Here is a 22,978-nt window from a genome sequence, read left to right as displayed (position 1 = left end):
TCTGGGCCCAACACATGACTGTAGCTACGTGTTTGAGTATCAGCCTCATCAGCCTTTGTGTATGGGACATTTGGTATGTCTCCAGACTTCAGATTCAAAAAAATTTGGAAAAGAAAAAAGATTGATTTTGAGTGTATAGAAGTTGACAACAAAATAAATCTTTCAATGCTAAACATGTGTGTTGTTACATATTGTCTTGTACACTGTATTTCATTATTCAGTGGTTGGTTGTAGCTGCATGTGAAACACCTTCATGTAAATGTTATTTTATGCAACCTAGCTTGTCACAGCATGACTTAAGAGCAAAGCGTGACTCTGTATTGTGTCTTCAGCTACTCATCAAAGCGCTGAGTGCTGGGTGAGTAGCTAGGAGTAGACAAATTGCATGATTTAGTTCAATTTAGTAACTGAATAATACAAAATATATTAAAAAAAAAAAAAGCTTAAACAAAGCCCTTCTTCTTTGCCTGCAGATCAGACCAGGAAATCACTCCTACACCGCACACACACACACACACACACACACACACACACACACATACAAATAGAAAAACAGCATTGGTTTCCAAATATTTTTGTCTTTCATTTTTTTTTAATATGAGAGCAGAAACACATTATTTTGTCATTTTTTTATTATCCAGTACCTTAATAGTTTTCCAAGATTGTAATAATCTTAAGACTGTCCAGTGAGTTTCTCTTTAAAAATAGTGTTTGTTTCTTCTCTTCATCAAGTAGAAAACATGTCATTGAAACAGGATTACAGTAAATTGGAGAAAATGAGAGAGGGGTGAACCCCGGTCTGTGACATTAGGTAGAAACTGTCAGGGAGGTTAGCCTCTGTTAGCCTCTTTGCTCACATGCATTGTGAACCTGAGAGATTAGCATATCTTAATATAGTAACAAAGGACATATAATGCACGAACATTTGAAACTGAAACCTTGTTCATCAACAGAGATGCAAGTCCTCTGCTTCATTGAAAATCTCCTTCCCTGACTGACTGTAAAAGTTTCCCATAGGGTCCTTACATTTGTCCCTTACAGGAAACCATACAGGAAGCAAACTTTGCTGCAAGATGTTAGAAAAAAATGGTGCTACTTTTGGGTTTTGCCGTAACTGGCTAAATCATAGTGAAGTGAAAGATGGTAGTAAACATTTATTCATCATCATCATCGTCGTCGTCATCATCGTCGTCATCGTCATCATCATCATCATCATCGTCATCGTCGTCATCGTCGTCATCATCATCATCGTCATCGTCATCGTCATCATCATCATCGTCATCGTCGTCGTCGTCATCATCGTCGTCCTCATCATCATCGTTGTCCTCATCATCATCATCATCATCTGGATCGATCTTTCCAGACAGAACGTCCTCAATCCACTGCTCCAGCTCGTCGGCTGTGGGCATCTCATCATCGTCGTCCATTTCCATCCACACGCTGTCGGCCTGTCGCAGAATATTTACAACATGACGACATGATTTCCAAAAGGTGAGATGTCACTTGATTCAAGAAAACCTGAAATAACTCAACTTACAAGTGAATTTTGAAAGACTTTTGTCTTGTTTTATGAAAGCACGTTTAACACTTACTGCAGTAATGCTTAAATTTGCAGTGAATAGATTTTTGATGTACCGAGCAACACTTCAAACTACTTTTTTCATTTTAGGTTTTTTTGCACGAGGTGAGAAAGGTTGCTTACGTCCTCGACATCCACCACACCAATATGAGGAGAGGAGAGGTCGATACGGAAGGTCTTCTCCCAGTATGGCACCAGCTGAAAGTGAGATACAGACAGAGGAGTTATACAATTACGTCTTTCAAATTAACTTCTCCAGTCAGATACCCCTCCTACCATGTAGTCGCCCTCACTGTGTTCCCATCATTCCCAGTCAGCACACCTGTTCCCCATTCCCTCATTAGCTCCCTTGCATATATACCAGTCATTTGTCTAATGTACCACCCATCATAACCTTGCCTGCTTTGTTTGCCCTCGATGACTGATTGCTTTTGAGTCCACATCTCCGTGTGCAGAACCGTTACAATTTGTATATTTTGATAAAGATAATTTTTTCATTTCACATTGTGAAAACTGTGTTTTCGAAGAAGAAAAATAAAGAGATTGTAAATTAATTTGTTTTTAAAAAGCAGTTACAAGAAATAGACAACAAAAGGATCAATAACTGCGGTTTTCATACCAGGGGGAAATTGTCAGGGTCGATCCAGATGATGCTGAGGTTGGGGTTGTTAGTGTTCTCGCGTGCCACCTCCTTCAGGATTTCCAGGAATTCAAAACCGTCTAAGGAAAAGTTCAGAGGTCAGGTACAGTGGTGTGCAGGACAACCTTCATATCAGTGCTATAACTGTAAATAAAGAGGCACTAAGGTAGAAATGTACCTGGGTCGTCTTCCTCAGCAAAGGCAACAATGTGCTCTCCATCAATGTCATCCTCCTGTGAACACAAAAACCAGGATAAAACAAAGATGTCCTGTGTTTCCACTCTAGACTGACTGACAAGAAAGGTTTTATTGGCGAGATTGTTCAAATTTAAAATCTCTTACCCAGATCTCATACATGCTGTGAGGCTCAAGCTTCCTCAGAGTGGGCCTGAAACATTAAAACATCCCAAATCAAACTGTCATGTTGACTTAAAGAAAGACTTGTTCGAAGAAATTATAGTGCTGTTTTGATTGTCCAGTAGAGGTACTTTATGATTAGTCCTCATACCTAAAACAACCCAAATGTCCAGTCTATGGTTATGGAAATGATATGACCTAAGAAGGATTTATAGGTCCCCGTGGATGTTATTAATGTTGGTTTAGTATCACACACGGTCTCACCTGTCGTGCTGTTCAATGTACTCAACAAGCTCAGACTCAATGTAGGGCTTTCCTGGAATGGTGACGGGTTCCTCCATGAATGGCTCATAGAAATCAACTTCATTCAGCTTCAGCTTCAGCTTCTTGGCAATCTGAAATAAAGTTGAGAGAAAGGTTAAAAGTTAAAATAAAATTCAAAAATGCTAAAAAATGTTTGCTGGCATCATACAGATTTTAGGAACTTGTTATTCAGTAGCAAACAGAATAAATACAAGCTGTAAAATATATGTTCACTTTGCTTGTTTGTTCAATCTTAACATTTTAAAGGTCTAACTTGTTACAGGCCTGTGAAACCACTTGGCCCTCCTCTGATATTCAGCTTTTCCAAAGAACTCAAGCACATAAATTCACATTTGTGTGTAAACAATATACAAATACTCAAACAAACAATTTAAACCTTGGGGTCAAATGTGGCAAAGAATTTGACGAAGGGGTGGAACTCCTCAGCAGCATCATCATACTCAATGAAGTCTGGATGTAAGAAAATAAGGAAAAACATATTATTAAGCTCAGTTTGAAGAGTGATTGCAGATGATTTGTGTTTGAAGCTCAGTCTTCAGATCACAATCTTCAACCTACGAGGAGATTTCTCGCTCTTGAAGTAGCCGACCAGCTTGATGGTCTCATCAATGTTGTGGAAACCCTTCAGCTCACGCTCGTTGTCAATGATCTCCACAGGGTCTTCAATCACCTGACAAGAGGCAGATGATCGATATTTAATAGATCCAAGTGTAGCGGGGACAAAATCTCACTGCAGTCAAAATAACATTTACATCGTTTACATCAGTCCGAATATCACATGTCAGTATCTTGAAGCAGAATGAGGCAGTATACTGCAGTCTGCTTTAATTAAGACAACACCTCCACTGAAGTTACACAAGTGTGCTCATGTCTATCTTGTGGACAAATTGTACAGTTAGAAACATGAACAAACCTCTGGTGGACCCGCTTGGATTCCCCTGTGGTAAATAAAGTAAATAAAGAGTCCAGGAACTCGCTACCTGACCGCTTAAAATCAGCTACAAACTTCCCTACTTTTAAGAGAGCTACTAAATCCTGGTGAATTCAGCAACAAACCTGTACTCATGCCGAGTTTTTAAATGTAATGTTTTTAAACGTGTGATTTTATTGCATGCTGTACCCAGTTCATTTTCTTTTTATCTCACCGTTTTAATCTCTTATTTTCATAAACACCCTTCGAGGGACTTGCAAATGTGTTGCAAATTAGCAGCTGCATCAGATAGCTGTTTTCAGTTTGTCTATGTATATACTGTATCTGTCCCTATCAAATAGAGTGCTCTCTATGGTGACCCAATGTGCAATAAAATGTGGTAGAGTGCCGTCTAGGGTGCCCTTCCAGTGGAGAAAATGTAATGTAGGCTGCCTACATGCTAGAAAATGAGTTGCCTCTAAATGGTCAAATAGCTCCCTTTGTGTTTTCATTACGTAGGTGTCGTAGTTATACTTTAAATCTGAGTCACATAATAAAACTATGTTAATCTCAACCAGGGTCTGAACCTGTTTCACCATAAATGCATCAAGACTTTCTGGTGTCGCGGTGCCCCATCGCATGCAGCTGGAGCCCTCGAGTCCAGAACTGGACCAAACCGTCGTCTGAATCTAACCACAGTACTTGGAACCATCCCTCGCCATATATGACTTACATCGTAGAGGAACTCAACCAGAGTGTCAGAGGCCAGCTCTCCATCGTACTCGATGATCTCATTGTCAGCAAAGATGTAGATGCTCTCCACCTCATCCAGACCTGTCAAGGAAAACATGTTTCATCAAAAAACTCCTTCAAGTTTGCTCTTTGCAGTGCACACATTACTTTATGATAATGTAATGATCATCAAGTTATCTACAACTTGTTGAACTGTTGTATAACACAGCTACAGTTTGTAATTTGAATACTCTTGCTGCCATATTTTCTTTTCTGCATGCAGCTTTTTTTAATGGCAGGTAAAGATAGATTTATCACAGAGCTTTCTATTTCTTGTGTCGGTCAAGAAGGACTGTGTGTATTATAAAAAGAAGGAATAAGACTATACACATATCCACGTAGTATCAAATATGACAGTATGTAACTTTTTTTTATACCTATGCCATATACTGATATTTTTGCAGTGGGATGTTACAAAGAAGCTGTGGCATCTTCAGCCAACACTTGAGGGCAGGGTTGCTTCATATATTGTCTATAAAAGGCCGCAGACATGAACCTCATGCCTTACTACAGCTAGAATCTCATGTTAACAACTGAATTCCAATTTCACATTTATTATAAATACATATCTCTACTCTTATGCTTATGAGTTTTGGCCCATCCATCTTTTGTTTTGTCAATGATGCATTAATTTATTCATTAGTGACCATGGAGTCACACTGGACAGGTGTAAATTTAAGCTAAAGTGTATCAAAAACCTACACTAACTTACCTATTTTGTCTTTCCTGTCTAAATAACTAAATCAAATACAAAGATGATCAATCAATCATCACGTGCCAAACACGAAAGGGCTGAAAGTAAAACATTTTCCAGATTCCAATCAAGACTGGCCTATAAATCCTGTTCTCCATGCTGATTATATGACTGGAGACAGTTATGGTTTATTAACTTCTATGTTAATAAACGTAATAAAGGATTACTTGTAAAATCTGCAGAGGTGTGCAGCAATTAATCAGCCACATTCAGTGAAAACACCAGGAGAGAAAAGTGGAGGGATTTGATAGAAAGAGCTGATTTACTCTGAGCCAAAGATTTTTTTTTTTCTGCTGGTATTGTTGACAATTAGGCTGTGTTTTCACCAGCAAGGAAGCTTACCCAGCTTCTTGGCAACAGCAGAGTCCTTCTTTTCATCCACCAGGCCGAATCCAATGTCCTCATCGTCAAAATCGTCCAGAACTTGGGCTGCAAGCTGGACAGGGACACATAGACAGAGAAAGAGCGAGGTGGGAGGGTGAGGGAGATAAAGAAGAAGTTGTATTTAGTATCACACGAGTGCTGATTCAAACTCTGACTGATCTTAGCGATCCACTCGCCTGTCCATGATAGACATTTCCTAATCTCAGGACTCCATTAAAAACCTACTTTCAGTCTCATTTACACAAGTAACCCCTTGGCATTTCATATTAATTTCAAGGCCTTAAAAGCAAAAGCTTTGGATTGCTGCCTTGCACTTTCTAAATCTGAGTGAAACTGAAGCCAACAATTGACAGCCCTCATAGCTGGCATGGGAGGAGCATGGGCAGCGGGGTTTCCAGAAGAACAAGAGGGGCAGAACTTGAGCCAACTATGTCGAGGGGGAAGAGACGCTGCAACAGGTGCGGTGGGAAAGAGAGCAGCTCACACTTTGCGAAAGGAAAGCCGCTGCATACATGCGCGCACATATTTACACTGTAAATATACAGACTAGAGACATATACAAGCTTACATTGGCGTTCTTATCTCTCTTTCTCTCTGCACACTTTGATAAGCAATATCTCTCACTACCGTTTTTCCATTTTTTATGCTCCATTTTATTGCTTTCTCACTCATTTAGCACTTGCAGAGCATGAAAGGATGATTGCCTCTTTAAACGTGGGACTACATTTTACGTGAAGTGAGTCAAAAGCGTTATGTAGCGGCTTGCAAGGCTGCACTGCGAAATGGATAACATTCACAAGCGGCCAAATGCCCCAAAGCACCAGCACAAATAGCTTGTAGAGTATGTATAGTATGGTATAGTGTGTGCTATGTTGCTCTTCACAGGATGCCATCCATTATTTTGGTCTCCAGAGTCCAGACACATTAGCTCATGATTGGACACAGGGCCAATTTGTCGCTAATCTGATTAGGAACATTGGCCTACTTGCCCAGAAACACTACAGCAAGATAATCACCATGTAGCAGCTAATGGGAAAGGTTCCATTCAGGGTGAGGCGTCTTCAGAAAAAAATCTGAAAAAAACATTTTCTCACCTCATGTCTATCCATGCAGATAGTTTCAGTTTTATCTGCTGAGGTTTTAAAGGAACAGTTCAGTATTTGGGGAAATAAGCTTTACTGCGGAGAGTTAGATGAGAGGATCAATAGCATTGTCATATCTATCCTTTCAATGTAAAGCTACTGCCAGCAGGTGGCTAGCTGTCGTTACCTTAAGGTTGCCAGGCAACTAGCGGAGTCACTTCTCCCAACCAAAAAATGGTCCAGCCCATAACCCCTGTAACAAGGTGTTGCTTTTACATTTCGGTAATGTACGGATTAAACAAACACAGTTTCTGGCGATAGCTTCATATTGGAAGGACAAACATGAGCGCGGTATCAATCTTCTCATGTAGCTCTTAGGAAGAAATCGAATGAGCCTTTTTCCCTGAATGTCAAACTGTACCTTTTAAGATGCCCCTTTCTCTGATTCATGTCCCACCACAATACAACGGAGGTGGATGAAATTTAATTTGTGCAGCTTAAAGCTTCGAGAAATTAATTCAACAGACCTCGCTGTCAGACGTTTCCATGGAGACAATGTCCTCCATAGACAGTTGTTTCAATTAAAATGGTTGTTTAATTAGTTTTGAGTTTCTCAAATGTAATTGTTTAACAGTTCGAGCAACACAAATTGAATATGAGTCACTTCTGTTTGTTTGGCATGATGGCAGAAATTTTGGATATATATTGGCACAAGGTAAAACATCACTAGTAAGTTTGAAAAGAGGATATTTGTGATTGGGTGAAGTGACCCTGTATGATCACTGATGGTTGCACAGATAAATGGGTGGGAGGATGGATGGATGGACGTGTTAAGTTTGATTAATCAATTAGATGGGTTAGGGTTAGAGCCTTTTTCAAAATAAATTCCCTTTCTCTTTCTCAAATAAATCAGCTTGCTATGGCACACAGAGGCACAGTAAAAATCTAGACTCAAACTGGCGCAGCCCAAGCTGCTGTTGCTGGACTTTGAAAGCAGTTCAGTCTCCACTGGTCTGTGATGTGTGGTTGTTGCTTCTTGTTATTTCATCTGTTTCTAAACTAAACTGCAGTCAAGGAGTGGAAGAGAACAATCAGCAGATACTGCAGCAGCAGCAGCAGCAGAAGAATCTGTGTTTCGCAGCCCAGCTGTACAGACACAAAAGGCAAACCTTAACATACCTGAAAGATAATTGCTGCTTGACTCGTGATCAACTGCAAGAAGAGGTAACGCTTTAGGGCAAAGCACAATAGTCACAGCCTCCAGGTTTACAACAAATCGGAGTGGCCTTCACAGGAGACAAAATAGGTCGAAACGTAAACTGAGATTGTACTCGGATGATTAAAGCCCCATTCACACAGGACAGACTTTACTATAAGTCCCCCTTATTTAGCATTTATAAGCTGTTTCAATACATGTAATAAATGGTGTATAACACACTATAATGTCGCTGTATGCAGCAACTTCTCCTCTGAATACATTCTATATTATCACACCTGTGTACAGAGACAGATCACACGAGGTCCTGAGGTAATGCTAGTGTGTGAATAGGGCTTAACACAAGAAATCAAACAATCATTGAATCGTTTTGAGTGTAGCGTGCACCAGTGATTGAATAATTACATGTTTCTTCATTTTTTCAATCACTGCCTGGAAGCAGAAGAGTGCTAAGTTATAGAGAAACACAACCATTTTGAAAACACCATTTTTAAATCCCCAATTAATAGATCGAGCAACATTAATACACTTGAGCTTGAACTCAGACACAAATTACATTACATTTTAAACTTCTGCTTAATTTGGGGATGACAGAATGTAGTTTTCAAGTCAAAGATTTTCTTACAAAAGCATAAAAAACATCATTGTACTTCTGCAGAAGTGGTGGAAGCATGTCAGCAATGTTTTAAAGAAGATAATTGACAACACCAACGAAACTATAACAAAAGTGGTTTGCCAGATGTAATTTTCTGGTGTAGAACTTGTCCAAACTCTTCCCCAAAGCTCATCCTACATTCTCCTCGACGTTACCGCAGGGTCTGGCCATATTAGTAACACTGGGGTATTTATAAGAGGGGTGAAGTTGTGGGTGCTGCAGTGAGGTGGAAGGCGAAGCAGGGACTCCTACAGCTATATAAGGGCGTGTAAGAAAGCATGTTGAGGAGCAGAAAAGAAGGCGAAGATCTGTTACATATAGAAATGGGTGTGGAAAGGGGAGGAGGGAAGGCAGGTGGGGTTGATGAATGGAAGAAGACACTTGACACGCAAGTTAACACTTCACAGCCATCATCTCCTCCTTTCATGCTCATCTGTTTGGTCCTCACTCAAACATCTCTCATTTCTGCTTACCGGTGTTTTTCTCTCTCTTTCTCATGATCACCCCCTTTCTTTCCCACTCTCTGTGTCCATCTGGATATTTGTTTTGTCCCAACTCACTCTCCCGACACCCCTTCACCCTTCCTCATCTGTTCCCTTGCTCCTCGGATCCATCCAGAAGTCTCAGTGCACAGAGCCAAGTGAGAGGTCAGCAGTGTAATCGCTTGGCTCCATCTCCTGCTGCCCAGTCAGTGTCAGTTTGTCAGGTGACACAAGATGAGGGCAGAGTGCCATGGTGAGCTGTCAGAAACGTGCTCTGGGTCCCTGCCGCACTTGGCGGTGACACCAAATGATGAGCTAGGAGAGGGTGGCGGGTTCGCAGTGCAGTAGGGGGGTCACATTTCTTGTAATATAGCCGCCCACATACTTGCTCTACACTGCTCAATGCAGTTTAGCCAATATTTTGGTTTAATTGGACTTGAGTGGCAGGTGTTATTGGCACCGAACTGACGTGTTTTTCTAAAATCCCCAGTTCCTCAAAGAATAAGTGCTACAATGCTCAGTTTCAAATTCCACCTGACACAATTGTAAAAAGGTAAAAAGGACTCCATCAGCAATCCACTTTCAAGTCTGCACAAACTTTTTGAACCACTCCTGGGAATTATATTCAAAACTAGTGTGAAAAGCAACAAATTCTCACGGCACGAGCGTAAAAAGTGGCAAAATCTACTTGACACAAGTTTAAAAAGGGACAAATTCTACCCCACAAGTGTGAAAATAACACATTTCACCTGATGGACGTGAAAGAAGTTACAAAGGATCCATCAGTGACCCATTTTCATGGCACCTGTGAATAACTCCTGCGACATAATCCATGTTGCCTCTGTCCATTTGTGTCCTCAGTGCCTTCCAAAACCTCATCGTCAGCTAAATACACAGCTTGGTGTGGTGTTTACGTCCGGTGCTTGTGACCAGCAATTGTAGTTGCTATTGTTCAATAGTTTTTTGGTGGAGTATTCCTTTAAAGAGGTAAAAGGTTCTTGCTCTGCGCTTGTCTATTCCACAAGATGACAGTATTGTATTTGCTGGAGTTTGATATGGTTCGATCAATGATTCTTTCACCAGGTGCTAAGATTTCGGGACTTCGGGACTCACCCTGCAGCCTATGATCTGTCGCATTGAATTATTTTCAGACATTTCCTTTCGGCCTTTTCTACTGCACCGTAATTGGGCATAATGCCTGAGGAAATCAACAGGCTTTTCAAGACATTTCAGATATGAAAACCTTTCCAACAAAGAAACAAATGATAAAGCAGGACTGTAATCACGGTAATTTGCATGCCATTCATCCATACATGCATAACAGCTAACCAACCAGCTACCATGCATCCTTTATCCTCCTGTATAATTTCACCCCGGGGATCAATAAAGTATTTCTGATTCTGATTCTGATTCTGAGTTATGTCATTTCTATTCCTGCCTATTTCTCTTCATTATCAGTTGGAGCTCAGCATGTTTGGAAAGCAGGGTACACTCTGGACCTGTTCGTCACAGTGTTAATAGCACTGAGACTACACTCACTAGTAATATCATTGTACTGCATACTGTGTAACTGTACACACAAACACATCCTGAAAGACTCCCTTTCAATCAAGTAAAACACGGCCAAACATTAATTTAATGCATTTCAATGCATTTTCATTTATGTGGAACCAAGGTCTGGCTTCAATACTCAAGTTTTGAAATTATATTTCGGTGTGCAACAGTACCTGCAGATCTGGTACAATATGTGTTTTCCCTGTCTATGTAAACCATATGCAGAAGAAGAGAAACACAACCTGACATAAGCCTGATCTTTATTTATTTATCCATCCACCCAGCACTGTCTTTCTTCACTCCCTCTACCCTGTGTCATTCACCCTTCCAGAGCCAGCCCTGGGACTGAATAAACCATTAATGTGAGGGAACTTGCTGTGCTGTTCCCTCTCTCTATCATTGGTCTAAATCTGAGCCTCTGACTGAGTCTTTTTGTTTGGTCGTTCCCATGTAGGCCTCATGGGTTTCTTACGTCAACAAGTGAACAGTCGATGAGTCACACATTTGTATGTGTGCGTCACCTTGTGATGTAAGACACTCAGTGAGAACCCAAAGGACTCAAACACACACTCTGACTGCAATGGCTTCCACACCAGCTAGCTTTGCTGTTAGCTTAGTTGTGATTAATATCTAATACAGTCTAAAGGAGAGCGCGGGTTAAGGTCACCTTGCAATGTTGATATAATGTAATTGATTTCTTGTTTTTTAATCTACTGTTATTAATAATCTAAATAATAAGATGCTTTTCAGATTTTTATTTTTTTACCAAAACAATTAACCATAAATATAACCATAACTATCCAGAATTGTTTATATTTACAAATGTGATCTCCTTGGCAGCCATTGGTCTCCGTTCATTTTTATATGGTATGAATACATTGTGACAATGCAACATTAATGTAATTTTGGGGAAAAAAAATACAAGCAGACAAAATACAATCCTGTGATGGATTAACTGAGTTTTAATCATTTTTCACAGAAATCAATGGCTGCATTGTGGGAACGCATTAAAAAAAGTCAAAACCTTATAGTATGTTTTGGTATATGTGTTTAACAGTAAAAGTATGTGTGGTTTGTATTAAATGGGCTAAAAAAAAACTTTAACATATTGACTCATAGACCAAACACAAAGTAGTTGGTTATACAGCCAACAAAAGAGCAGCAAAATCAGTCATCGTCATCTTTCTCTAACATCTGGTCTGCTACCCGAAACATTGCTGAATTTGTAAAATGAAGGAAGGTTTTCAAAGCAGTAAGATTTGCCGTCTCCCTGTATGAGCAAGTGTCCTGGGATCTGTTCAAAATTAGAAGTTCAGCCAGCTCTTCCCCCCAGCCAGATAGTAAATTAATAATGACTGCTGTAACACATCAGGACGTTCTACACCAGGCTGTTACATAACACTGCGCCGGGGTGGTCATGAAAGATTCAGATACAACAGTGTATAAAATATATACTCTGACTTACCACCAGCTAGGGTAACTGCACTGTTTGGAAGGAGGCGATCAGGAATAAGATGCTCAAAGCTGACGGGTTTTTGAATGACTGTTTTTCGAGACTATGAATCTAAAAAAAAAATCTTGTCCTCTGATCTTTTAAACTTAAGCGTTTACTATTTTCCACTTTTTCATAGCACAACATGGTCTCATGGGAGATATGATGACATGCCTGGCAAGCTTTTAGAAATCTCACACGCTGATTAACCACAAGGAATTGTGAGGGCAGAAGTATTTGGGACCATCTGTGAATGACTCATTTCACCAGCAATAAGCCATATTACAAACATGTCCCAAAACAATCTCAGCTAATAAACTCCCTCCTGCATTTGTCAAGCTTGTTTTTCTGAGTTACTAAAAAGCCTGCAGGTGTTCAATGCAACAAATTAAGCAGATGTGTTATTTGACTAAAGTTATTATGGATGTGCTGTGAAAATGGTCTGTAACAGCTCTATGGAGGCTCCAAAGACCCGTTCATTGTTTGTCTGTGTGAATATGCACCACTAAACCTCAATGTTTAACCAAAATTAACAGGAGGCCAATGGGGCCCAAAACATTCTGTCTCTGGACATCCCTCGTGGGTTTCAGGGTTTGAAGGTCTCAGAATTTGCATTTAAATGTTTTATGTTGCACCTTGATCGCCGGCATTTCCTTGACATTTTTTTCCCCATGAATAAGTGATATGAAGACATTCCCTGATACAGATGGTGGAGGAGGGGGGAAGCAGAAAGGAACATTCAGGGGGAAAAAGCAAAAAAAATAAATATATATGTTATGTTGAGGGAGAAAGCGAACAGCAGGGTGATTTATGAATAATTATGTACAGTAAGAAAGTAATTCTGTAACACACTGCATGTCACCTGGAGTGTATGGGCCGTCACCTACGACTGTATTTGCGATTCACATTAACTGCAAGAAATAATCCCTTCCATTTTCCACTGACAGCAATCTAATACACTTTTTACATCTCCTAAATTTACATCTGAAAGTTAATTCATTCTCTCAAGCCACTTCCAGCAGCAGCATCTTATTCGCTCAAAAGACAGGAACAAAACATCATTCAACAAAACGTCAGACTTTAACACATGACATTGTTGGTTGTTTGCCATTTCCTACCGCGATTCAACATTGTTGTTTTTTATTGTCACCATGTAGGACCTCTAACCGTAGCGAAGTATTCATTTTAACCCAGGGTTAATTCGTCCAAATTCGGGGTTTTGACAAGACGACGGTCAAAAAAAATAACCCTGATGACGTCGCAATGACATCATCTTGGCTAGGTAAGAGTTCAAACCTCTAAACCCAGGCTTTTAAACGTCTTTCACTCTCTGTGAAATGTGTATATAGTGAAGAGCAGCGCTTCATTTGGGAGTTAGTTGATATGATCCTCTCTTTTGCAGCCTAAAGCAACAGCTGCTTGATGGAGCACTAGCGATGACAAAGCCATGTTTTTACCAGACAAGATCGCAGATGTGCAGATGTACCCACTATTCATCTGCAGGGAGGGGCTTTTTTCCACCATGATTGTATTCTAAAATCAATTTCACAAATCTTACAAAACATCTCAATTCATGTACCTCAGAAAGGGCGAAGAGATGATTCCGTGCCTGGTAGAGTTTCGGTACAATAAATCAACTTGAGAACTCCAGTTCATCATATTCAATCTGTACAAAACCCCTAGACAAAAAAAGCAATATCCAAGCATCATATTGTATCCTCAGGTCATATACATTACTTACCACACAGATGCATGTCATTCCTGTGACTGATGAGATGTATATATTTCTAAAAGGGAGATATTGGGGATAGTTTAGCTCTATCAAATAAAGCATTTAACACTTCTTGAGTGATCCATATTGTGACAGTGCATCAGTCAAAACAGTTTCAACAACAGCTGAGACCCTCGAAATCAATAGGCAAAAGCTTCTATTATTAATCCTCGACAAACAACAGGTGGCTTTTGACGTGGAATAAACTGGACAAGCCGAAACGTCGGCAAACAAACATCTCTACCCATCAACACCGATGAGATGTTGTCAGAGAATAACACCAAGGGCACTTAATCTAAACTTAACTCCTGTCACACTTAATGACATCACATCTGACAAATGAGTTCTTAATTTAGCGCCTCTTTCAAGCTGTTAATTGGGGGGTCGAGATGTAGTGCAAGAAAGGTTAGAGGAGATCTATCAAAATGTGATGTTGCTTGCACACTAACTGACAGCAGTGTCGCTTAATGGAGGGATATGTTAAGTATTGACAGCTGTGCTTCTTGAATGAGGAAAAGTGAAACTGGTCCTCTGAATTACGCAGCTGAGGAGTAAGGCGGACGCTTTACGATACTGGACTGTCTGAGAATATATCCTGGAGGAAATCAAGTGGCTTGGAGTTGACATAGCTAATATAGAGTTCATGAGGTAAAGGGGCAACTGGGACTTGGCCTGTTGGCCCAGCCAGGTCCAAGATAACTTGTGGTAATGAGATCCGATCCTACTTATGCATTCTGGATGTGGCGTGTCAATGTCTGTCGCGTCAATAATAGTTATCTGGCTGCCTGTCGGGTTCACAGGTCGTTGCATTGGATGTACATGCTTTGGAGGACAAATGAGTTAATACTGACCCTGATTCAGAAAAATTACACATTGCAAAGCTGGTTTTTTTTTCAGTTTGCAGCTGCAGCAGCAAGCTGTGGAAGAGCCTGACAACTGACTGTTAAATCCCCATTAGTTACTGTTTCTATGCATGTCTGTACCACTTGGAAACAGGATTCAGCAGGCTAAAGGCACATTGCCTGAAATAGCAAACCTGATATTAACCCCACTCTGTCTCTCTCTCCATCAATACCTTCCATTACCATTAAAAATGTAAGTGTGAGAAGGAGGAGGGCTCCAACAGTCAGTTTAGATAGCGGTTTCCACAGCGACAGTCTGACCTTTTCCCGGATCTCTCTGGTAGATGGAAGGAGATTGGAAAAGACAAAGCGGAAGCCTCTTTCAAACCATGAAGATTCCCTGCACATTATGAGAGAAAGTGTTGCCTTGTGTGCACCGCTCACCTTTCCCAGTTATTAATATCATATTATTTCCTTGTAACTGTTTCTCTCTGCACCTTTGTCTTGTAGCAATATAGTGATCAATGAATTAAGTCTTATTTTACTGTTCTGTAACTGTCATATATATATATATAATATTTTGTTTCATACTGCTGTGAATATTTGGAAATCCAGAATTTGAGACTCATTTTAATAAGAGTCTACAGCCACACTGCGGCTGTGTGAGGCTGAGGACAAACTATGTGTGTACCAAATTTCATGGGAAATCCATCCAATAGTTGTTGAAATATTTTGCCAAAAAAAAAACAAATATGTCAACCTCAACAGACCGGCATTGCCATCCCTAGAGCCACGCCACTAGCATTGCTAAAATAGTTAATAATATTTTAGCTTTTCAACCTTGTTCTCTACTACATTTACAGCTGCCATATCTTAAAGAAATCCAAACGGCCAAGGCAGCCTAAGTTGTCTGATGGCTTTGACGTAAAGATGAGACCCTGCAGTGTTGGAAAATGGGTTTTTCTATTCAAAGTATGTCAGAAGCAAACGTGACAATTACTGTATGTGATGATAATAGCTTTGCCACGTTATGTCATCACTGAACAGTTATGTGGTGCTATATATTTTATTTAACTGCATCTTTCCGTAGGTTATGTGCTTTAATGTTGTTTTTTTCCTTTTTATCTTGTATAATCAAATTGCATGCATTTAAAAGCTAACAATTTTCATAATAACGTCAATAAATGTGCATTGTCCCTCATAATAATAATGATAAAAACTGTAAAATAACGTAAAAGCTGTAACCCTACATTATTTTCTATAAATTGTATTTCTCGTCTCTGTGGGTGTTGCAGATAGAGTAGTATGACATCAAGGAAAGGGTGAACAAGGTGTGGCGTCTGCTATTGGTTCATACAGTTTACTGAATGCTACACAGGGTGCCATAGCAACAATGTGTGTGTGTGTGTGTGTGTGTGTGTGTGTGTGTGTGGGTATAGAGGGGAGAGGGTGGTATGTTGGTAAAGACGGTGGCAAGTAAAAGATCACTGCAATCTGAGCCGTGTGGAGTGCAGTGATGGATGAGTAGGGGCATTTACAGTATGCAGTATGCCAAAGGTCAGAGTTCAAATAAGAGTCATAATAATGAGGGATATTTTGGGCCAAAGTGCTGCAGGTGAAGTGGGCTTATCTTAAGACCTACTCATCAGGACTTTCAAATCCATCTCATGCTTCATTAAACAGATTGCTGCTGTCACTTTGCACAGACTGAATGTGAGACACCTGTGATCACTCCATTAGATATCAAATGGAACTGAAAAAACTGCACGGTGACTGAGAGCTATGTTGAACCCTGTTGCTAAGCCAAACATGAAAACCTCCATGAAATGAACACTTTGCCTCCTCCAAATCAACAAATGTTAGAGGTAAAACTCCCATCACAACTCATATCTTTGATCTTTCATATGTTTTGCCAAATGTTTCAGTTCAAGCTGAAGCACACATTCTGGCTGACTGTACAAATTATAATTTTATACATGCAAAACTTTCTTGAAGACAGAGTTGCTCTGGAGGGAGAAATTATACAATCGAATTGACAGAAACTATTTTGATAATCAACTAATAATTTGAGTCATTTTTCAAGCAAAATGGCAAAAATTTGATGGTTCCAGCTTCTCAAATATGAGAATTTGCTGCTTTTCTCTGTCTTAAATTATAGTGAACTGAATATCTTTGGGTTTTGGATTGTTGATTGGACAAAACAAGACATTTGATGAAGCCAGCTTGGGCTCTGGGGTATCATGATGGACATTTCTCATCGTTTCGTAATGTTTTATGGACCAAACAGATTCATCAGTAACTAAAATAACCGTTAGTTGCAGTTGCAGCAATGATTAAATTGTAATAAAGAAAATAATAATGGCAACAAACTCTATTTTTCTCATAATACAGTCAAAGTGAAATATTGTATTGCTCCACTAACTCAAGTTTGCCTCAGCAGAATGAAGCATCTTCTATTAACTGACTGGCATCAGTTTATTCATGCATCACAATCACTGGCTCATTCACCAGCTGTGTGGCTGTCAGCTGACCAGTGATATCCAATCATATTCATTCAGGTGCACAGATTGGCCATTATAACCTGACTCTTTCATTACTCTGCAGCTCCTTCACCCACTTAGCAATCATTTGCTGTATTTTTTGTTTTGTAGGTTTAACTAACTAACTGTATAGACATCGGTCAGTTCCTTGACGTAAGTGTGTCTGACTGGAATTTTAGGATTTGTTCTCCCAGAGAAGCTCTGTTTCGAAAGCAAACTGTCTTCACCTCTTGCATTTTTTGATCAACACATTCCCATACAAAGCCAAAACATATGAACTATTATCTATTGTGGCCTGCATACAAAGCGGTGTCGCATCGTTAGCTTTTGTGACCCTACATGTACCTCTTTTATTGAGTATCACAAAATAAACCACACCATTGTAAGGTGATATTAAAATGTATTGTATAATCTCAACCCCTGGCCACTACAGGGAATTCAAACTTAACTTGCCTGTCACAGCAGTGAGGATACACTAGATTATTTTTCACAGACTAAGATAACTCCAGCTGGGGTCAAAGGTGACATATTTCAGGGCTGACAGGGTGACTCTTTCCCTGATGCTAATGTGTGCATATACGTCTCACTGGGGTTCAGGTTTTCAGGGGATGAACACTGGAGGGGGTCTTGCTACCTGTCTTAGCTGTCAGGATTTCTGTCGTGTCTGCATTTCAGCCTTCTCGTCGCTCTTTTTAAACTGTTGCTTTTAACATAAACAAGTTCACAGCTATGCAGCACACTGGAGACACTACCAGAACTCACGCGACGCTAGCATAACCACTGTCATCATCAAAGAAAATCCTAGCTTGACAGCAATGCAGTTTTGAAGGATTTCATTTGATAGCAACAATCTGCCATTTGGTAGATGCTTTCATGCACCAGGTGTACATTTACTGTGTGTATGTTATCTGCTATGGTTGGTCAAGTGTGAGTGTTTTACACTTGCTCTGAAGGACATAAAACATGTAATGATTCTGTGATACTTATCCCTTTATAATACGTATATTCAGGCTGAAAGGAAGAATTCTTCATCACTCAATGATCTACTTGTGGCAACGCCTACAGGGTTGTTCTCCAGACTAATTTGCTAAATTTAATTCTGTTTCTAATCATATGCTGGCTATTAAGGAGGAAGTGGAAAGAGGAAGAGAAAAGTGATTTGAAAAATTAAGAAAAACCATTTACTTTTCTGTGTGATTGACAGTATAAGTGAAAGAAACAGCTACGGTGAGAATATCTCCAAATTGTCAAATATATATATTTGGTATAGTCCAATGAAAGCAAGCGCAGCCAAGTAAAATAATAAACCTTCTAACATAAATGTACAGTATGGTGTCTCAGAACAGAAGCATAGATGCCTCCTATGTAGGTTCCAAGCTTTAAACAAAGGCGGTTTAGATTTGATTCCCTGAGCTCTGCACTTTAATAATTCATACTTCCTGATTCAAAGGTGGTAATGACCAGCTATTTTAAGCATCCCCTCTGAGCACTTCCTGTGCTCTTTCCCGATTGGCTGAATGGTCACAACTGGCAGGAAGTCAGTAACAGAGCGGGGACCTGCTCCAGCAAGCATCTCTTTCCCAAGCCAAGAAGCACAACTTGGCAGCACCGATAGGAAATTGATCAGATCCAATGACTTGGGTGTGTAAATGATGGTTTAGGACTTCAGCCCACAACCAGAGGGGTGTGTAGTAATACAAAACAGAACAGTGTGTGGTGGCTGAGAGAGCTGACAGAGCAGTGGGAGCAGTAGTTGAGGTGAGATATAGCCCGAAACTCTCCGTCCCAGGAGGGCTTTTAGCCTCTTGCTAACCATGCAGGGCTGTCCTGTGCTATTTACAGAGGTGACTTATGGAGGCTAGTGTAAGGTACACTGTGTCTCTGTAAGAAGACACTGCTGCTCTGACAGGCAGGGGATTGCTGAGGTGAATACACTGGCTGACAGTGGGGCCCAGGTGCATCGACTGTGGTCCGGCTGGCAATGGTCTTTTCGATTGATTCATCCAGTAAGAGTTTCCAGAACATACCCCATACTCTTTTTCAGCTGCCACCTGATTAGCAGCACCACTGGAGCACTTGAAGCATAAGTGCTCGGCTCAAAGGCACCTCAGCAATAGCTGTTGAAGGACAAAACACTCTTTTACTTGCCCCAGTGTGATTTGCAGACCTACTGGTCACAAGCCTCTTCTCTATTTACTAATAGAGCTGTAAATATGATGCATCATATCTGCACAAGTACACAATATTAACAATTGTGACAGCATATCAATGGATCATTTGAAAATGTCCTGTTCAGTCGACATGGTCTCTGATTTATGTTTTATGTACCATGTTATATTGATCATTTTAGTGATGCAACAGGGTGTGTGACAAATGCAGGATTATTTCTACAGTATTCAACAGCTTGATGAATGAGGGCCATCATGTTTATTGGGGATGTGTGTGACATAAGCCTTGATTGACAAGTAAACTGTGTAAAGCTGCATTTAAACATGGAGTTAGAAGATAAATTTAACCAATGTAAAGTAGCCAATCACAGAAATACATTCATGCGTTTTTGGTTACCAGTGATCATGAAATGTATTTATATGTATAAAATCTATTATTGTTTTGGCCATGGTCTGAACCTGTAAGTCTTAAATGGACAAGTATGTTTGGTGTAGCTGTATGAAGAGACACAACATCATGTGACTTGGGTTTGACACAGTATGGATACTACAGTCGCTATATGAAGTGGGCTAATCTGACTAGCTTCTCGTGGCAAAAGGTCGGGGAATGCTTTAATTAAATTACGTCGCACAAAGTGTTGTCCAATCACATCTAAATGCAAAACTGTTTATAGCTATTCCAAATGGCTACACTCAAAGGCAGGGCAAAGGGCTTACCATCCTACAGAGACCTGATTTCAGACAGTCACTCCTCCGATGCATTCAAAGTGTTGCATCAATTTGTAAAAATGACAGAAGTAGTTGTGTGAAAAATAAAAAAAAAGAGGGCTACTTTCTCGCCTCTACACACCCGGCAAATCACTGCGTGAAGTGAGCGGGATTGTCCACATTGTCTGTTTCAGAGGGTTGCAAAAATAGTCGCTCCCAATCCTGACCTGGGAAAGTTGTGGGAGGAGGAGGTTTCGGACGCAGTCAGAAAAGCACTTCATTCGAGACATACTGCCTTAAGTTCAGCCTTTACAGACAGCAACCACAGTGTTGAATTTTTGTTACCAAATATGGTGCAACAAACCACCGATCTTGGAGCTAATTATTTGGTGCAAATACATGTGCTGCTTGCTATACACCCATGCACCCTAATAACGTCCAGCCGTGGTCCAATTACCATTAATACACCTAGAAATCCCTTCATTTTTCTTTTTCTTTTTTTTCAGACGCTGGACAGGTTGTGTTCTTTATGTTCATTGGGTCAAGACAAGCTGACCCAATCACAACTTTATTGACAATCAGATAGCAGGTGATTGAATATGTGTTCATACATCACTTGACATACACTTCCTGGTGCATAGTTGCCTATTAGTGCTTCCCTCCATCCTGTCCCCACATTCTCCAACCTGCTTCCTTCAGGTCAACATCTATCCAGTCATACTTGGCAGGGTGCCTCACCTGAAGGGTCCATGAATCCGTCAACTCAACCTCACCCCATAATTTCCACCTCCGTCCTCCTCACCTGTCAACAGCCGCCAACCCACTCATTTGAAACCCTAAGTGCAAAAGCCATGACTGCATCCAGGAATCCCCAGCTGCAGCCAAATACTCCATGGGAAATCCTTCCCTTCCTTCCACTCTTCCCACTGTGACCCTTCCCTCACATGGGCCACAGATCCATCCACTGTCATGCTTTGGCGGAGACCCACCTCCAAAGCCAGCTCCTCTATCTGAAACTGCTTCATGGCACTGCGGTTCCCATCCACATTTTTGTGGTAGTAGATCACCATCACGTCGTACTTCTTCATGGTGGACTTGTAGTTCTTGGCGCTGAGGTCATGGACGCGGTCTCTGCCATCGTACTCGGGGATCTCCAAGCCCTTCTCCCCCCAGGACAGGGTCCCCAAGGATAGGAAGACCCCCAAAAACACCCAGCCCCACTTCATGGCTATCGTCACCTGGTGGTCGCAAGAACGCTTCTTCTCAGAGCCTTAACTGTTGATGTGGGGTAGAAGGGGAAAAAATACACTTGAGAGGTTTAACGTTGTCCCTAACGCAAGTTGGTGTCAATCAGGGAGAGTTAGGAACAAAATCTGCTTCCTTTCCCCACCGGCTAGAGAAGAGCAGGTCTGACAGTGACACCCTCCCTTTAAAAAAGAGGTACACGTGGTATCGGTGACGCCACTGGCCAAAGCAAGGGGGGAGGGCCCTTTTTGGGGACGCAAATCAGTATGTGAGTAACACTGACCCCACCCATCCAAGAGCCATGCACAAGCCAGAGGGGCTGCCAAAATAGTAGGACAGACAGTGACGGGGGGGGATAGCAAATGGGTGGTAACATGGGGGGCGCCATGCTTAGGTCATACGGCCACCTGTTTGAAGCTGTGGCTATGAAAAGGGACATCGGTTGTGCTGGGTGTTTGGAGAGCTACAGATACCAGCTCAGTGTCTTGGAGGACTGAAAGTATGGATGGTTGTACGATGAGAGCTTAAGGAAAGAAGAGCTCCAAGATGCCATTCCCATATTAAGTTTTGCAGAGGAGTCGGCTAAAAATAAGGCCTCTGCGGGACAACGCTGTGGACAAGATGGCGTCCACGCAGAGGGTCAGAGGGTAGATGTGCTCCGTAGGCACAGATGGACGGAGAGAAATGGAGGCTGAAGCAAATCCAAGCATGTGTGTGTTGTTAAAGCCACAGTGAAATGAAAAATTGCCTTTTCACTTCAATAGCTGATTTTCCATGCCATAGCAGTAATTTATGCAAAGTTAAAATTCATTGCAAAATTACATAACTTTTATTCTTCTCTTAGCTGGACTATCGTTTATCCAATGAGATGGCATTGGTATGGAGAAAAAGAAATTAAATAAAACCATAAATTCTGGGGGAAAATCCCAGACCTTTCCTCAAATTCACATAATTTTTTTTGTGCAGTTTTAAATATCTGTTTTGTTTTTGTGTGCTGTTTTTTCTTAATTCTGTTTTACGCTTCGGAATTAAATCCATTAAATTACAAAAAGAAAATCATCTCAAATGCTGTCAACATGCAGCTGCTGCTCTCTTTGTCCCTCATCAGATAGAATTTGCAATAATTTACTTTTGCTGTAACTTGACAGAAGCACATTACTGTGGTATTACTGCGGAGAAACTGTAATAAAAATACAGGAAATATTAGCTTTTCTCTGGAGTCAAAATGACAACTTTACCTTAAGTTAGGCATTCTCTAACTGACTGCTGGTAGTTTAAATACACAGTGTATCATCATGTATGTCATATTTCTGCGCATGCGTCAGGCATGCATGGGGAGTGTATTCTGGAAGACCCGATCTCAGAGAGAAAGAGAGATGTAAGCAAAGCCACTCAGAGACAGTTTGAGATCACGTCAGCTATTAGTTTACAATGAGAAAGGGGAGAGGTGGCTATTAATAACACTGTGTAATATGATCAGCTT

General features: G+C 40.7%; 1 protein-coding gene across 1 annotated transcript; it reads right to left on the bottom strand.

Moving 5' to 3' along the window:
* Nucleotides 1-631: 631 nt before the first annotated feature.
* casq1b (calsequestrin 1b) lies at nt 632-21,512 on the bottom strand. The gene is made up of 11 exons (XM_070929693.1): nt 21,240-21,512; nt 5,699-5,792; nt 4,544-4,644; nt 3,459-3,570; nt 3,277-3,350; nt 2,841-2,971; nt 2,562-2,607; nt 2,398-2,452; nt 2,199-2,299; nt 1,703-1,777; nt 632-1,448 (listed from the first exon to the last, which is right to left on the bottom strand). The coding sequence occupies exons 1-11, from the start codon at nt 21,474-21,476 to the stop codon at nt 1,155-1,157; spliced, it is 1,320 nt and encodes a 439-aa protein (XP_070785794.1). The 5' UTR covers nt 21,477-21,512; the 3' UTR covers nt 632-1,154.
* Between the last annotated feature and the right edge of the window lie 1,466 nt (nt 21,513-22,978).

This window comes from Enoplosus armatus, chromosome 23 (genome assembly GCF_043641665.1).
Source record: "Enoplosus armatus isolate fEnoArm2 chromosome 23, fEnoArm2.hap1, whole genome shotgun sequence".
Classification (NCBI taxonomy): Eukaryota; Metazoa; Chordata; class Actinopteri; order Centrarchiformes; family Enoplosidae; genus Enoplosus; species Enoplosus armatus.
The sequence above is the reverse complement of the archived record's forward strand: the minus strand, read 5'-3'. Positions and strand labels throughout refer to the sequence as shown.

Excerpts from the sequence above, each read along its gene's own strand:
- casq1b (XM_070929693.1), bottom strand. The coding sequence starts at position 21,476 with ATGAAGTGGGGCTGGGTGTTTTTGGGGGTCTTCCTATCCTTGGGGACC. Across the intron at positions 3,571-4,543 it reads TGGTTGAGTTCCTCTACGAT|GTGATTGAAGACCCTGTGGA; the intron begins GTAAGTCATATA and ends GCCTCTTGTCAG. Across the intron at positions 2,972-3,276 it reads TTGCCACATTTGACCCCAAG|ATTGCCAAGAAGCTGAAGCT; the intron begins GTTTAAATTGTT and ends ACTTTATTTCAG.